Here is an 18,019-nt window from a genome sequence, read left to right as displayed (position 1 = left end):
TATACATATACACACACACACACACACACACACACACACACACACACACACACACACACACATACACCTTACATGATATTAAGGACAAAGCGCTGGGAAATTATATTGTATTAATATGGACTGTGTTCGTCACACAGTTCCACAGCACAGATTGACAGGTTGTTCCTCCTATCAGTGATGTGGAACCCCTTTTCCTATGTACCTACCCATTCTGGTTTGAAGTTAATGTTGCAGCGTTTTCCTTAATGTCGTTGTGTTTTCCTTAATGTCGTTGCGTTTTTCTAAATGTTGCAGCATTTTTCTTAATGTTGTTGTGTTTTCCTTAATGTTGTTGTGTTTTCCTTAATGTTGTTGTGTTTTTCTTTTTGTGTTTTGCACTTCAGGCCCATCGTAATACGTTCTGTATTTAATTAGGAAGGTGTCAACAGGTAACTGTTTCCATGACACCAATGCAAAAAAGACAAACAAAAGAAACAAAAAGTTAGCTCAAGCCGACAGCAGCTAATCAACATGCATGCTTCATCACTAGAGACCGCTAACAACTAGATCAGTCATAAGAACGTTATTTATTTAGCAGATGACTGAGCCTGGGGAGATTCAATCATCCTAAGTAACAAGAAGTGACCAATCAATACAGGGCTTAACCTTGTTAGCTCAGCACAAGAACAGAGGTGGCTAACAGAGTCAATTGCACAAACAACAATTAGTCCGACACACAGCACGTACCGAACTGCACTAGAAATACAGCACTGATTGTTCTAGTTAGTTAGTTAGTTTTGCAATGAATAATACCAACACTTTTGAAAAGGTTAAGAATGTTGATTACAAACATCAATAGGTTTCCAACCAGACACATGACCTCTTGCAGGTGGTAAGCTTCCAAGTTGCCCGCTTTGGAGAATAAGGTGATAGGCGACTTACTGCCTAATTGATTTAAGAAATGAGGAGGCGGTCCAATTAAAATGACAAGCTGGCAATTAGCAGCCAGGCCCCAAAATCCGCTAATGTTAGGACCAAATGTAGCTGTAGATACAGTCTTTCCCCAATGAGCCTGTCTAGAGCTAAATCAAATCAATCACACAACTTTCACACAACAGGGGATCAACAAAAATTAGAAGCAAGTGAAGCTCCACCATGGTTAGTTAAGATAGCACCGATTCAAAACAAAAAGTCTGTAAGAACTCGAGTAAACAAATAAATAGACCAGTAGATGAATATTCCAATAAAGTAATTAATAAATAAAAAGGTAGCCTTCTTTCCAATAGCCATAACAGTATTTTACTTTAAGGACTTGTTTAATTATTTTCAACCAACTCTGTTAGGCTAATGAGACCTCTGATTCTAAATCCACCCTCAACGAACAAACGCTTCGGGCATGGTCAAGTGCATGTGGCAAAAACAGTACGCAGACCGGCTCCCTGCCATCTCCTGTTCCACACTGAAGCAACATATTCTAGGAAAATAAAAATAATCATAGGGGATATCCGTTAATAATGTTATTGTTACTGTAACAGAAATAACATCAGATAACATTGCTACTCTTTTTTTCAGTGGTTAGGATAAAGGGATATAAACCTATTACAGGCCCTTTTTACTTTAATTCATCAACATTAACTTATAATTATAACTGTAATGACTTTAAATAATAATAATAATAATAATAATAATAATAATAATAATAATAATAATAATAATACAGTATTAAAGAGTTTCTGTATAGGAGGACAACCTGTCTCAAATAACATCTTTTAGATGGTCACTTGAGTTGATGCTAAAGGCTGGTTTGACTATAAAGAATCCACTTTAAATCAATCAGCATTGATTCTAAAATAAAGACACGCCCGTTATGAATGCAAAAACAGGATTCATTTGGGTCAAGTTCTTTGGTGTCTAGTAAAAAAAATATATTCATTTCAAGATTAAGCAGTTAACTCCAATTATCCAGTCAACTTGAAATTGTTAAGAAGCCACCACCTTACCCAGTTTGAATCGAAGCACTGCGATTGGTCCCTTGTCAAACCTGAGAAACAGCAGGTCGTGAACATCCAGGCTGTCGCTGCTGTGAGGGAAGGCCCGGGCGGCCGCCCACTGTGCCTGAACCAGGCTGCTGGAGACATCAAAGTGTTTGCCAAACTGCAGGGACGTTTTGGGTGTGAGATCTTCTGCCAGGAGCTGCAGCTTCATGGGCGAGAGGGCAGTGTCGAAACACTGGAGCTCGCCTTGGCTGCTTCCAACCACCAACATGCCCCCGTCAGGATGCCACTCGATCAGAGAGGGCAACACCTCCGCCTGGGCTAGCAGGGTTACCCGCCGATGAGCATCGTAGAGAACCAGAGAAGAGTCTTGGCAGCCCAGGACCAGCTTGCTTTCGGCTGTGTCCCGGCTGCAGGAGATAGCCCTGGACCTCAGTGGGATGCTGGTGATAGCCACGTGTTGAATTCTGTTGCGGGTACACTCGTATATGCAGCTGTCTGCCATCAACTCCTTGTCTGCGTTGATGGAGTGCTCAACTGTGTTGACCTGATAAGGTTGGTTAATGCTGAACGTGGCATCGAGCGGATCCCATTCTGTACGAATGCAGTTTAATACCTTGAAAAAAAACAAAACAAGGTATGGGCTCGGATCTTAGCGACTCATCGACTTCAGGATGTTATTTTTAACAAAAATACTTCAGATTATGTGAAATTACTAAGCATTGTAACTTTTATTTACAGCATGTGATATATTAACTAGAGACAGCTGATACACCATGAATTCAAATAAATGCTCACAATCTAGTGAAGTACTGCCCTGTTTACTGGTTTCAATGACTGGCCAACTACTTATCTATTTTTTTTTTTTTTTAATTATTAACCCAGATTGTCCAACTGAGATCCAAGCCCTTGTTCACAGCAGGGCCCTGCTTTGACTGAATTTTCCACTTGAGAAGATCGAGGCACAGGCAGGTCAAGTGGCTTGGTCGGGGTCACGGAGTGAGTCAGAGGCCGAGCTGGGATTGGTACCCAGGGTCTCTGTGCTCTTAGTGATTGCTCAAACCCACTAGCAATATCATAACATTTTCTCTACCCTGCCGTTATGTCTAAGGTAGGCAACTGGAACTGAAGAACTGAAGAGCAGCACCTGAACAGCTAAAAGCCCCCTAACCAATTATCACAGAATTAAAAAAAAAAAAAAAAACCCTATTTGTGTAATAGCAATAAGAACCACTCATAGTAGTTATAAACATCATAAAAGCGTAAGGGGCCAGTAAAATAAAAAAAAGAAAATGTAATTTGAATGAAATTACACCAGAAAGTTACATTAGTATCCCTACTGCTTCGGGGACATTTTTTTGGGGTGGAAAATACTCTTCCAGTTTGAATAAGAGAGAGCAGTTCAGATAATGGGAGTTCTACTATACCTCAATGTATTACACACATTAGCAAAATGAATCCTATTGGTTAAGAAAATATCCTTCATGTATAATAGCTACACACTACTGCAGGGATTGGTCAGGATAAAAATCTTCATTTTTTGGCAGCATTTTAGAAACAATGTTGTATCGGGTATAATCCTAATATCAGATATTGATTTTAAGCATTCTCGTGCTATCGCTAAGTAGTAACAAACTTCAGACTAAATCCCAGGACAGACAGGTGTGGCGTGGCATGTGAGGCATTTTGCCGCGTGTATCGCTGCCATTGCTTTCATATGGTGTTGGACAGATCAGCGTGGGGCGATACTGCTAGTCCCACGGTGACGCTGAGCGGTGCCTCTCAAATCGAATCCAGAACGTTTTTTTCTGGATGCTGCGCGGTACAGAAGGTGGATTAACCAATCACAGCCAAGTGGTGACAACACGTGCTAGGCAGGAAAAATCATGAATGAAACTGTTGTCTACTGAGGTGTCCAAGCACCCTGAAGTGTTTGATCCCTCCCATATTTCATACAAGGACAGGCAGGTCAGTATTTTATACATCGCCCCTGATAAGCATCTTTCCTGTAGCCAATTTCATAATGTTATCACTTTTTGTCTTTTTTTATTATTTCTGGAGTTCACTACTATTTTTACTAAATAACTGGCTGTAAAATGATATATTTTCTAACACTTTAGTAGTAGGCTACTTGCTGTCAGCAACATATTGTATGTTTCTTTGCTAAGCTGATCGCTCATTTCATACACCTGCACATAATGACAGAAAAACAACTTTGATAAACAAACTAGTGTTTTTATTTAGTAGATTATATGGGGGGCATTACAGCTATGACCAAAAGTTTTGCATCACCCCTATAGAATTAATAATGTTACATTAACATATTGAAATCCTTAGCGCTTTGTAGTTTTCCAAAAATTGAAAAATGTGACATTTCGAAATCTAACATGAAATACTGTACTACTATTGTAGCTTCCGGTAGACTTTTGCGATATCATTTTATAGTTTCTTTGATTGCATGATGTTAAATAAAATATCAAAATTATGTTCATATAGTTTATTTTTTGTTTTTATTATTATTATGTCTGCAGCCTAACATTCTAGATGATGCAAAACATTTAGCCATATATGCAAATTATGTTTGAGTACATAGCCTAGGGTGTGGTACTGACTACTGTACTATTCAATTTTTCTACAATATTGTAAGAAAAGTCAGTCGCGTAGTGCATACTGCTCCTGTGTGCCCGGGTGCGGACTAGCAGTATTGCATGGTGAAAATGCCCAGCGGTGCCACGCCACGCCTGTCTGTCCCAGGCTTTACACTTTGATGCCTTGATTACCACAAAACAACTGAAGCATTTTTATTGTTAGTCAGAATTAATACTGTACAGCAGATACAGAATTTTACTTCAAACAAAGTGCTTTTGTCTAATACCTAACTAAACCGACTGATGGGACCCATTTGGAAACAAGCATTTTCAAATGTAATTAAATAGACACAGGCAAAAAACCTGTGTATTTAAAAAACCTGCGTTATGTGATATATGATAACATTGGATAATGTTATTTATTTATTTATTTATTTATTTTTAGATTATTAAGTTTGGGAAACCACAAAATCATTAAAAATGTTAAATGCCGGAATAATTAGGATTTTTTTTTTTTTTAATTTGCAGTGGTACTGCTTATCAGTATGGGGTAGGGATAAAGACCACATAGGGAACTAAATAACGGTTTCAAATGCTAGAGTCTAAGTAGAAAATTGGCTTAGCATGCAGATAGAAAACATAACAAAAGAAACATATATACAAGCTCGAAGTGATTGAAGTCCTTGTCTTTCTGATGAGAAAAATGTTTGATTTACTCCATGGTTCTTACATAAACTGCTAGCTTAATTTCACACTGCGGATCTGAAAATGACAGCAAACACTTTAATTAGAAATTATGCAAGGAAGGACTTTAATGTTCTTTGAGTGTAAAAAAAAATAGGTGAAGGCCTAAGATAAACCCCTTGCAAACTCCAAAACGGCCTAAATATACTGCATCATTTTTCATTTATTTTCATAACTCGCATATAAAATTGCTCAAGCTATTTCCACTTTGGAAGATATTTTGCATTTATTTATGAGCTACTATACTTTGTTTGTAGGCTGCAGCAGTAATTGTGATAGTTTGTACCGTATTCTACATCAGATTATTTATTAATGCAAATGTCTAAAGGGGCAGTGGAGTACCAGTTCTCGTTGAGGACTGGGGACAACAGAGCATTCAAAATCTCTGAAATTTGTTTTGCCGGTTTTGACACTCCATAAGGTTAATACTTACAACAGAGTGTTAGTAATAAACCCCTACTCTAATCGGGGTTTTTAATCTATTATTAATGTTTACTATAAATCATAGGTTGGTTATCCACCTATTGATAACTAGCAAATCATTTATATGATGGTCATATACTGTCTTTATCTATCAAAAAGATAATATAGTGTAGTGTATATAGTATAGCATGTATGTCTGTTCATACAGTATAAGGCTGTAATTCCATGTCACCAGAACCCCTTAATGGAACTGTAGGCTTATTATATACAGTTGGGCATACATTATTCTTTTAAATAATCAGTAACTGGTATTCATGTACATATTATTATTATTATTAGTAGTACTAGTAGTAGTAGTAGTCATGTTGTAGTAGTAGTAGTCATCGTAGTAGTAGTATTTGGTTTCAAGTCTGTTAATCTTATGTTTAGGTCTCAGCTACAGTGAAAACAATGGGTCTTGGCAATGGAGTTCAGACCTGCAGTGAAATCTATCCTACTATTTAAACTAAATCTGTTCAAAACAGAATTGACAATTAACAATTAAGAGTTTCTATCCTAAATGTATACAAATACCTCACCAGCGTCTATTCCTGTTAGGGGAATGAACACCTTCAAAACCACTCTATTATTTAACATGTTATGCCCTATTTATTAAATAAACCTTCAGTATTACATGATCCATCCCCAAAACTGCAATGCAATCCAATAATTTACCTGAAGGCTACCATTTGCACATCCTAACAACACCAGGTTAGCTCGGTCTCTCTCACTGGAAATGGGAGACCAAGGCCAGGCATCCTCATTAATTGTTGGCCACCAGCAAATCGCTATGTCCTGCAAGCAGTTTACCGCCAGTCGACGGTCCACTTTCCGTCCTGCAGGTCCAGGTAAATCCACATAGGAGATCTAACACATGAAAAATATAGCACACTTTAACCTGACAAATACACACTCTCTCAAGCAATGTTATGCAATTTCACGTTCCAGTCCAGTCACTTAAGAATCAGTGTGAGACGCACTGTGAATCCCAGGATGTATTTCAGCCATGAATGGCCTTCATGTACATAATATCAGAAGTAAATACAACAAAAAAATAAGTAAAATAAATATGATACAGTACACACACATAATACGAAGTGAATATTAATACAAATTACTTCTGGCCATAGCTGTACATCATGGTTAAAAGTACTTCCTTTTTATGGTGCTGTTGTTTAACTCTGAATTACAGTTCCTCTTGTTATTCACATTGTGGGTTAAGAGTTTAAACTCCTGCTATCCGGTACATAACATGAGGTACCAGATGTGAATTGAATACTGTCTTAACCTGCAGTGTGGTTCCTGAAAAATCTGCAAATCCTTAATAAATAATAGAACACAAAAATAAGATTTTAATGAAAGCTTTGGTAATCACTCCTTTATAGAAACATTTTCTCTATCTCAGACAAGAGAAAAACATGAGACATTCATATAGCTAACATCTCAAGGTGCTGTATATAGCAGGTGTGGAGTAGTGGTTAGGGCTCTGGACTCTTGACCGGAGGGTTGTGGGTTCAATCCCTGGTAGGGGACACTGCTGCTGTACCCTTGAGCAAGGTACTTTACCTAGATTGCTCCAGTAAAAACCCAACTGTATAAATGGGTAATTGTATGTAAAAAATAATGTGATATCTTGTAACAATTGTAAGTCGCCCTGGATAAGGGCATCTGCTAAGAAATAAATAATAATAATAATAATAATAATAATAATAATAATAATAATAATAATAATTATTGCCTCTCCTTAAATGTATAGTATCCATCTCTTCTTTCCTTAAAGAAGTCAACAGCTCTATTAGGGAGTTATCCGGATTATTATTTAAGCAATATCGCTTTGAGTTCCAGTGGTTTGAAAACATGAGTAGTGGACCATTTGGATAACACATACAACGAGAGAGAGAGAGAGAGAGAGAGAACCCACATATATGGATTGCACTGCATTCCTTGTCAAGGAATTAATGGTGGGTTGATAGCAAAAAAAAAAGAAAAAATGCCATCTTGCCTATGCTGGTCAGCAATAATCAAACCACTTTCTGGGGATTAGGCGCACAGCTTAGCCTACTGGACCAAACACTAGCAAAGGGCAGGGGGTCCTCTTATCAGGGAAATGCTTCTGGAGCCAGTCTCACTCCAGGACAGATTGCTTTCATATTCCCGTCTGCGTGGCAACAAAGGATGCCGGTAATGCGATAATGCCAGAGTGCAATGGGTGTTAAGGACCCGATGCATTTATGTATTGTATTTAGTAAATAATCAGGCTCATCCAAATTGTGATCTCACCACTCAGCCGAGGCCATTAAAACAGGGTTAATGCTATAAAAAATTATTTGCCGAATTTATGTGGCCAAATAAAAAGCCTTTTTTTTCCTATTTGCACAGCCACAGTATTGTTGACCTCCCAGCGTTCCGAATGAACATCAAAGGTAAATGAAGTCCAAGCAATTATGTGGTTGTTGGCATATCCAAAGTATATCTTTTCTTACACACTTTCATGGGGGGGAACCTAGTTTTCATGAAATGAGCATTCAGTTGCAAGATGCATACTGTATTTGCCATTTATTCTTCCTGCAATTTAGGGTGAAGTTCATTTAGAGTAGTCATCTTACAAATTAAATGCAAGTAAAACACAAAGCATTATGTACAATGCAACAATGAAAAAAACTCCCACAAAACAAAGATGTTTAAAACAGCATTCTAAACCCAGCAGAGAAATTACAATGATGTACTTTAAGCACAGCTCTACCAAACACACTAACGACAGATGGTCTATAGGGCAAAATAAACTGTCATTATTTTTCTCTGCAGACAAAAACAGTACAGTATGATACTGACCCAATTTTAAAAGTATTTGCACTACGGTATTGTATCAATTAAATTACCTAATATTAATTTATTGTATGAACACCTATAACTGGGATCTAACCAATACGGTTGAGAACTGTGCTTTCCACATTTAATTATAATTATATAGTCTCCCATGTTACAATAACAATGTACTCTTAAGGTGTCAAACAAAATAGCCCTTAATATGATACATCTAAAAGCTTGTTTAAAAAATGTATTTGTTTTTTAACAGACAACATTTTTAATGGGATCACTAAGCATGCTGAATTTGTGTCATGTTACATCAGACATTGAATCAATGGAATGGTACCTTGAGATCTGAAATGGAAAGCTTTTCCACCCTCTTGCTGATGTTTGGGGAGCTTTGTTTCCTTGTGAACTGGATGTAGCAAACCTTGTTTTTCTCCAGGAAAGTCAAGATAATGAAACTGTCTGCGAGTACCGCTGCAGGAAAGCAAGAAGCATTACATCAAAATATGGATCTGTTTAATACAACTTGACATAGCATTTAGACAATGCACTTTTTATATAGGTTGCAGGTTTTGTGGTTGTTTTTTTACCAACACAAGGCAACCTGAATGGTATTAAGGACCCTCCTATCTTTCCAATGCAAAATGCTCCAATTCACATTTATATAGAATTAGGACTGTGTTTATCTATGTCTTATATCAGAAAATTCTTCTAAACCCTTGTAGTTTTCAATAACGCCAATAAGAACTATTATTTTAAACATCTACAATTATAAAGCGAAATATGAATGTAAGAAAGTTTTCCAAAAATACTCATTCCTTTCAATAAAGTTGGGCATCGCTATACATGTAATAACACAGAAGGGGTGAGGTTGTACTCAACTGTGTTGTGAGACATGAGGTGCAGTCAAGTGGGTTGTCTTGGTATTTAGAAATAATAAAAGAAACTAATAGATTAAATGACAAATGCTTTGACTAGAAATATTTTTCGTCTCAGTATCAGACACCTTCGAGTGTGGTATTGTGCTTAAGATTTCAATCCTTTCCCAGTGTGATGAGGCAAATGAGATCATAAAGTGGGGCAAAATCATATGATACGCGTTAAATAGGGCAGCAGTGTGGAGTAGCGGTTAGGGCTCTGGACTCTTGACCGGAGGGTTGTGGGTTCAATCCCCAGTGGGGGACACTGCTGTTGTACCCTTGAGCAAGGTACTTTACCTAGATTGCTCCAGTAAAAACCCAACTGTATAAATGGGTAATTGTATGTAAAATAATGTGATATCTGTATAATGTGAAATAATGTATAATGTGATATCTTGTAACAATTGTAAGTCGCCCTGGATAAGGGTGTCTGCTAAGAAATAAATAATAATAATAATAAATAAATGAAACAATTAATAAAAAAAGATCATTCATTAACAGTGAAATGACTCAGTTATATTGACTTTGATGTTAATCCATATGGTTTTAATTACACAATATATGTAAATATTACCACATTGGTAAAGAAAACATTGCCTTGCTTCATAGCTCATTATCTAAGTATGCTCTAGGGACCCAATGTCACCTGCTCCTCCTAAGTAGAGCTACCTGACTTAAGCTGTCTCTTCCTCTCCTGTAACTATAATAGCTGCAAGCACAAGGAAGTAATTAATGTCTTTTATCACCTGTGTCCAGCAATGAGTCATTAGACTCTCTCCCAAAATTACATAATGAAAAGGCTACTCATTTTTTAAATCTTTTGTTTGAAGCATTAAGTTCAATTAGGATAAAAAAATATAAAAAAAGTATCGAAGGAATAAATGCAAAAGTAACATATCCCTGCCGTGGTTAAAACCGATAGCATGACATTCCGGACCTGTGGAATACATCCAGGTATCATAAATTAACAAACTGTATATTAATCATAACTCTCAGTGTAAAAGTGGGCCACACAATATGCAGCCACTACAAGGATGTTAGTGTGAGAACATATATAGTAAAACAATAAAAACCTAGTAACATTTTGACAGACGTTTTGTCTTTCTCAGTGTCTTCGATGGTGAAATTAGTTTTCCAACAAAAGGGTGAAGGCGGCAAAAATACACACAAGGTAGTTTACCGCAAGCGTTCGCTAAAACATCAGGTTAGCAACGTCTATGTAGCCACAAATTGAAAGACGTCTATTTAAAGTCTACATATCTAAAAACATCATCACATGATTTTTTTTTTTTTTTTTTTAAATATGCATGCCTAAGCTCCCAGATCTACTTTATTATTCTGTATTTTCGTCCACTGACAGAATTGCTTTCGTGGGCAAAAGTCTTGCCTTCGCAGTCACAGTAAATCTAACTTAAGTAGTCCCCAGTCTTGCACAGCAGTCAATAGCGACAGGATGGCTGATATCCATAGTTCATAACCCAAGACAGTTGAATACCTCTGAACTGGCAGATTACAGATTCACTCTGAGAATGATTTATTTTGGATAATGCTATTAAGACATAATTGTGCTCAACAGTGTGCAAACATCTCTGACTTTAATCATACAGATAAACCCAAGCCAAAGTTCTTCAAACTCAAAAAGCAGTCAATCAAAATTATTTGCATTAAAAATGGATGTGAGAATACACATTAAACTGGTTAAATTACAATATAAAAGGATGTATCTACTTCAAGTTACTTTATAAAATTAGGTTGCATTTACTTATGAGTTACATATTAATACAGTTCCCACTGAAGTAGATACAACTGCATTTAGTTTCTCCTTGGTACTGGAACAATATCCAAAAAGATTAAAACTGTGCAAATGAACGTGTATAACTGACGGCTGTGAAAACACTTGCTTCAGCTAATTGCTTTCCTTTGGTTTTTGAACACCATGTTGATATGTCTAATTGTTTTAATGTGAGGGTCTGCGTTTTGAATGATGATGGGTTGTGTGTATTGTTGTGGTTTTATCTTTGTCTAAAAATCAGCTAAAGGTAAACAAATACGTTTAAAATAATTCAAAATGAATATATAGCATTTATTTTTGCACAATGAGTACATGAATTGAGAACTAATCTTTTTTCTTTTTTTTCTTTTTACTGAAATGACAAAGAAAGCAAAATAATAAGGAATGCAAAAACAAAACTCCAGTTTGTTCCAGGACATAGAAATGCATATTCAAGAGATGCAGTAGGGCATGCATTTTGGGGTTATCTTATCACAAAATTGAGGGGGCAAATTAGGTTTCTGGAAGTAATCTGGGTTCAATTGGGTTATAGTGATAATCCAATGTTTCTTTTCTAGTTTTATTTGAAATACAGCAAATAATAATAATAATAATAATAATAATAATAATAATAATAATAATAATAATAATAATAATAATCTTTAAAATGAACAAACACAAAAGTAGATAATTCAATCACGTCACTCTTTAATTGGACCATTGGAACAGTAGGACAAGGCTTACCAAAGGGAACACTTATCTTTTCCTATGAAAACTACTAAAAATTAATTAGTTTAACCCTAAGAATGGTATTTCATTTTGGAGGACCTATATATATATATATATATATATATATATATATATATATATATATATATATATATATATACACACACACACACACACACACACACACACAGCAGACATTAATGTATTAATTAGAGTTGGGTGTCAGAATGGTGAATCTTTTCCAGTGCTCTCTCTATCTTGCTTAACAGCCAGCCTCAGGTGTATTCAGCATTGTTGGACAGATGCGCAGATGAGTCCCGAGGGCACCTGCCTCCATTCTTCCCCAATAATTGCCTTTAGTTCCTCTTTTGTGGCGAATTGACAATTGCAGGCTTTCTTTAAGAGCTGCTCAGAGCCTGCAGTCCTGGAGGGGTTCAGGTGTCAGGTTAGTGGGGAGGAGGAGGAGAAGGAGGAGGAGGAGAAGGAGGAAGAGGGTCAAGCTCAGTGGGGATGTACTTTCTCATCACAGCCTGTGTGGTCCAGGCTCCAAGTGCTGGCAGAATATTTCATCACCTTTTTATTTAATTAAAATACTGGGGATAAAAAATATAAAAACAATTGCAACTGTGTTCAAAAGGTTGAGCACAGTTGCAACTGGCTGGTAATGTCCCATTAAACGACCGATTCGAGAACAATGCAATAAGTAGTGCAAGAACACAAAAGCTTAGAGAGATGAGGCCAAAGAGATCCAATCAAAGTCTAACAACAGCACCACATGGCATCTTGTTAAGACAATGAGAGTGCCCTGTTCATCCAAGCCATTTTATAATCAAACACATTCTGATTCCTTTTGTACAAAACAAAATGACCAATGTGAACTGGGAGCATCACCGGGCATAATGTAACAGGAACTGCATCACTGATGAAATAGTTTGGAAACATGAAGCAAAGTGGATATGAGAAAAAGATTTATATTACTGATATAACCAGTGGTCAGTAAAACAGCTAATTTTTGAATGGAGAAAACACTGGTAATGGAACTTATCTGAAACAATCCTACAATACAACCGAGTACCAAATATAACCAAGTCAATAACAAAGGGTTCTGTCTCTAAACTCAAGAAACGTGGTCAACCTCAAATGAGGCGGTGAGAGGTATGTACAATTACTGCCATAAAAGATGGTACAATGCCCACCATTATAAGTGGCAGGTCAAGGGTTGTTAGATTTTCCCAGAGTAGTTTCCAAAACATTGAAAAACCAAAGCTTGCATCTCATACCTTTTTTGTGATATTAGCAGCTGAAGTAGTGGTGGAGTTCTTCATTACAGGGTGTGCCAGGGAGGACCTTGTCGCTGGTTCAGATGCGCTGCTGCTTTGGTAAACAGGAAGGCTTGCCCGGAGCTGAGCTGCTTGGGAGGTACTGATTGGCTGTTTAAGAAGGCAGCAGCAGCAACGTTCGAGGCTACTGTACGGCCATTGCTACACAGAAGGGCGCTGAGTGAAAGCTTGCTTTGTTGACATCGAGAAGGAGAGTGTCCGCTCCACAGGATTAACTACTACGAAACCATTATACTCCAAGACTCGTGGAGGCATGGCCCAGCTGAGGCCATCAGGGAGAGGCTGGAGTCAGCCGGAGGATGCCGGGACTTCACTAGATCAGTTGATCCCAAACAAGTATAGAGAGGTTTTGTAGGGTAGTAGCTTTCAGTGGGACTAGCGCTCGCCTTGTGTGGCAAACTTTTATTTTTAGCTTTCTTTTGTTTTCTTTATTAAATCCGTCGCTGGGATTACCATTGTTGGTACCCTAGCGTCAGCCTGTGTTGTTATTAAACCTGTGCGGTGTGCCAACACCCACTGCTCTGTGTCTGATTCAGTGACAACCCACATATTATTATTATTTATTTATTAGCAGATGCCCTTATCCAGAGCGATTTACAATTGTTACAAAATATCACAGTACAAAGTATCACAAGTATCAATTAGTAACATCGCTCTATTACGCAGGGATTCCAAGGAAATGGCTGACATAGTAATCTGCTTGAAACTTTCAGCAGTATTGTAACCTCCATTTCCATACACTTTATTAGCTTCTGGGTTATTTTAACAGCTCCCCTTACCATTGTAGAGCTTTCCTTTCTTGCACAAAAAATCTACCTGCACTTGAACTCCAAAAAGCTCTGGGACCACTGTTTGTGTCTGTGGAGCCAGAGATAAAAAGCATTGAGAAATGGTCACATATCCTTCCAGAACTATTTAAACACCTTGGAGACTAGGTATGTTGTTTCAGTTGTTATCCATGTTGGCCATACAACCTTCAACAGTGTTATGGTGGATGGACCTGTTGAGCCTTTTGAGGTCAGATGTTTTTGTGTGCTTTTAATTCCTTTACCCTTTGTCTAGATCCCCTTGTTCTTCTCCTTTACAAATCATAGGGTTGAATTTATCTTTTCATGACGTCTCCATTTGTTGGTGTTTGTTTTGTGTGTCCCCCGTCCCCGTCTCCCCAAGGTTGGATTTGTTGGTTCTGGGCTGTGTCCTCTCAATATTATCAATGGACGACTGTTCAGTTCAGTTCAAATCACAGTCAAAAGCATGTGCAAACCTCTTTCATATGCCACTCCAATTTATGTGTGGTCTTTTCTTTGGGAAAAGGTATGGCTTCCTTTCTGCTCCGACATGCAAGTAACTGCATTCTTGCCTACTTGAGAACATCCCAAGTCACAATTCTTAAAGATTACTTTCATTTGTGTACCCCAACTAGATTCCAAACATACAGAAAACAAAAACACACTGACAGTTTTTGCAGGTTTCCAGTAACAAAAAAATAGAAATAACGCAGGGTGTCCATCCTTTAATTTTATGCTCCCTTTCAAACTTCCTTTTGCAACAGGTTAAGAGAAAGGGCCCCTTTGAGTGATGCAGCACGGCACTGCTGGTAGGCTCTCTCTCATACTGTGAAATTATTTATTGATCAGTCACTTATTCGATTAAAGTTACATTAAAGTTACTTTTGCATGAAACAAACATTAATATAGTAGCTGAGCAGAATTTATTTCAGATATTGAATACCTAATTACTTTTACTGACATAAAATCCTTTAAAGCTCCATACACAACATTATTTCCAGTCTACAATGCTATACCTGGCCTGTCCCTGTACTGTTGATCTGACCTTACCTTACGCACACCTCATTAAAACACGGATGGCCCTTGTCTCCCATTGCGTGAGTCTTTATAAAAAGTAGAGGAACTAAAAAGAGGAAAAACCCTAAAACTCTGTAAGTAGAGTCTCAAGGGCTGAAACTAAGGCACCACATGCAATTATTAGGTGCCTCTGTGAAGCTCTTGTGTCTGTAATTAGTCCACCTGTTGGCATAGTGTATTTAGTTCCTTAGTAGTAATTCTATTTGCACATGTGTGTAATTACCATCACTGATGGTGTCGCCGATGAGCTTCCCCACCAGGGTCCTGTCAATTGTCACCTTCTCCAGCTGTGGCCCTGAAAGGATCAGATACACCAGCACACCTGAACCAAGAATTAGCTGAAAATGAAGAAATCAAAAGTTGCACAAAATAAAAAATAAAGTAAGTTACGGTTTCCATGATATATTTTCTCTTGCATAGCAATCAATCAATCAATCAATCAATCAATCAAATCAATAAACAGATAAATGCAGCACAGAAATGATTAGGAACCAGAAACAGTTGTTAAGTAAAAAGAAACAAACAAAAAAACAAAAAAACAAGGGAAATAGAAAAAAAAAAAGGTTACCAATACTAATGGCCTGGTATATGACAGTTTAAGGGACATGTAATATGAACATGAATAAAGGAAAAGGAAAATATGAAACAGGTGTAGTAGTTAAAATTAAATAAGTCAAGCCTCATCACTGAAGCACAGTAGAAAATAAGGCCCATTATTGCTAATGCTAATAAGAGGTATAATCATAGTCACCTCCTTTAAGGACTAAAGAAGTGCAATCTAGAGAACCCTCGCAATGAAAACTAAAACTAACAAATTGAATAATTTAGGTCTACATAGCTAAAAAAGAGCAGCCTGTTCAATAAGCAATTCAGACTGTACTAAAATAAACTGTTCAGGTAGTAAAAAAGCAAATGAATGGCATACTGAATAAACTGAATGGCTGATATGGTATATCTGAGTTAAATTTAAGTCTTTATTGAATACATTTAGTAGTAGCAATCTAAACTGAAGCCCCTACAGTACACATCTAAAAATCCTACAAAAATGAGACGCATTGCAAGAATACCCTCATCATCTTAACCACAATTAAGTCTGCTATGCAATATCTGCGGTGTAAACTGGTAAATCCCTCTGCATTGGGAATTCTTGTTTAAGAAGTTTGCACATTATATTAATGAACAAAGGATTTTCTTAAAAGGTAAGACAAGCATTGGCAAACACATTTACTGTCGTCTGTATTGACGATGACGTTCGTAATCTGCGTAGCGTAAGCTGAATTTATTCCTAAAGAATACATGATTTGATATCACTCATATGGAGTTGATTTTATGTTATGTCATGAAAAGTTTGGGATCCTTTTAAAATGTAAATAAATGGTGGTATAAATAAGCTATGTCATGAAAAACCATGACATACGGCAATTCAAATAAAATAGAATAACTAGATAAAAGTAACAAATGCAATAGTTTTAAATGTATTTATTAATTAGTGACTAGAAAGCCTATACATCACTAGTCAGTAAAAACAGTGGCACTGGTCGTTGTAAATCCCCATCAGGCACCGCTGCTTAGTACTGACACAACAACCGTCTTCAGTGCAGTGATGTTATAAGCCGCATTACAATAAAAATACTGTTTATTTTAATATAGTCCTTCAAGGCTCGTTTGTTATCACTGCATCTGCCTATGACATAAATAAGGTATGTCATGACATTTAATTTATTTGTACATGTTTCATTGGCAGATACAGTAACAGTTCAAAATGAAGAATCAAGAAATATGTATTATAGTGTTTGCCTGTACTGACTAAGTACATCATTATATATATATATATATATATATATATATATATATATATATATATATATATATATATATATATATATATATAAGGATTTTGGTCCTTAAGCACAGGTATTTAAAAGCATGTGTAAACATTGACAGAACTAGATAATCTGGTAATTCTATAATAATAGTAATAATAATAAACTTTATTTTATATAGCTCCCTTAAAAGCAATCGTCTCAGAGCGCTTCACAGAACAAAGATAAATTCAACAAAAACAATAACAGAAACAAGGAAAAGGAATCATAAAAATGCCTTACTAAAAAAGTAAGTTATTAAACTAGATTTAAAAACACTCAAAGTTGCTGAATCCCTGATCTCTAACGGAACAGAGTTCCACGGTTTTGAGGCATAGCAACAGAGGGCCCTGTTGCCCATAGAGCGCAGGCGAGCAGAAGGGACACACAACAGTCTAAGATCGGTGGAGCGGAGGTTGCGAGTGGGTGTGTAAAAGGGTAAAAGATCTGACAAATAAAGCGGAGCCAGCCCATGGAGGGCATTGTAGGTCAGGAGAAGGATTTTAAAATCCACTCGAAACCTAACAGCCAATGCAAGGCCTCCAACACAGGTGTAACGTGATCCCTAGAGCGTGACCTAGACAAAATTCTAGCTGCAGAATTTTGAACATATTGCAATTTGTTCAGAATGCTATAGAGACACCAGCGAGCAGGGCGTTACAATAATCAATCCTAGAGAAAACAAACGCATGAACCAATTTTTCAGCCACAGAGTCAGAGAGCATAGGTCGAAGCCTAGCTATATTTCTGAGGTGAAAATATGAAACCTTGACAGTATTCAATACATGCAGTTCAAAGGTTAACCCAGGATCTCATGATTTACAGTGTCAAATGCAGCACCTAGATCCAAAAGAATTCATATTGATAAAGCACCTGTTAGTCTGCTACCATTAATAGATCATTAGTAACTTTGACAAGGGCAGTCTAAGTGCTGTGAAGATGTCGAAAACC

The 18,019-nt window shown here is 37.0% G+C and overlaps 1 protein-coding gene across 2 annotated transcripts in view; it reads right to left on the bottom strand.

The window, feature by feature from the left end:
• The window catches only part of LOC117402976 (WD repeat-containing and planar cell polarity effector protein fritz homolog), a 94,260-nt gene that overhangs the window by 32,290 nt on the left and 43,951 nt on the right, over positions 1-18,019 (bottom strand). For both annotated transcript variants that reach the window (XM_059024439.1, XM_059024438.1), the window contains 4 exons: positions 15,430-15,544; positions 8,922-9,055; positions 6,443-6,634; positions 1,980-2,589 (listed from right to left, as the gene is read on the bottom strand). In XM_059024439.1, coding sequence (XP_058880422.1) covers positions 1,980-2,589; positions 6,443-6,634; positions 8,922-9,055; positions 15,430-15,544 — 1,051 coding nt within the window. The remainder of the gene's footprint in view (positions 1-1,979; positions 2,590-6,442; positions 6,635-8,921; positions 9,056-15,429; positions 15,545-18,019) is intronic.

The sequence above is a fragment of the Acipenser ruthenus genome, chromosome 5 (assembly GCF_902713425.1).
Source record: "Acipenser ruthenus chromosome 5, fAciRut3.2 maternal haplotype, whole genome shotgun sequence".
Taxonomy (NCBI): Eukaryota; Metazoa; Chordata; class Actinopteri; order Acipenseriformes; family Acipenseridae; genus Acipenser; species Acipenser ruthenus.
This window is presented reverse-complemented; position numbering and strand designations above follow the sequence as displayed.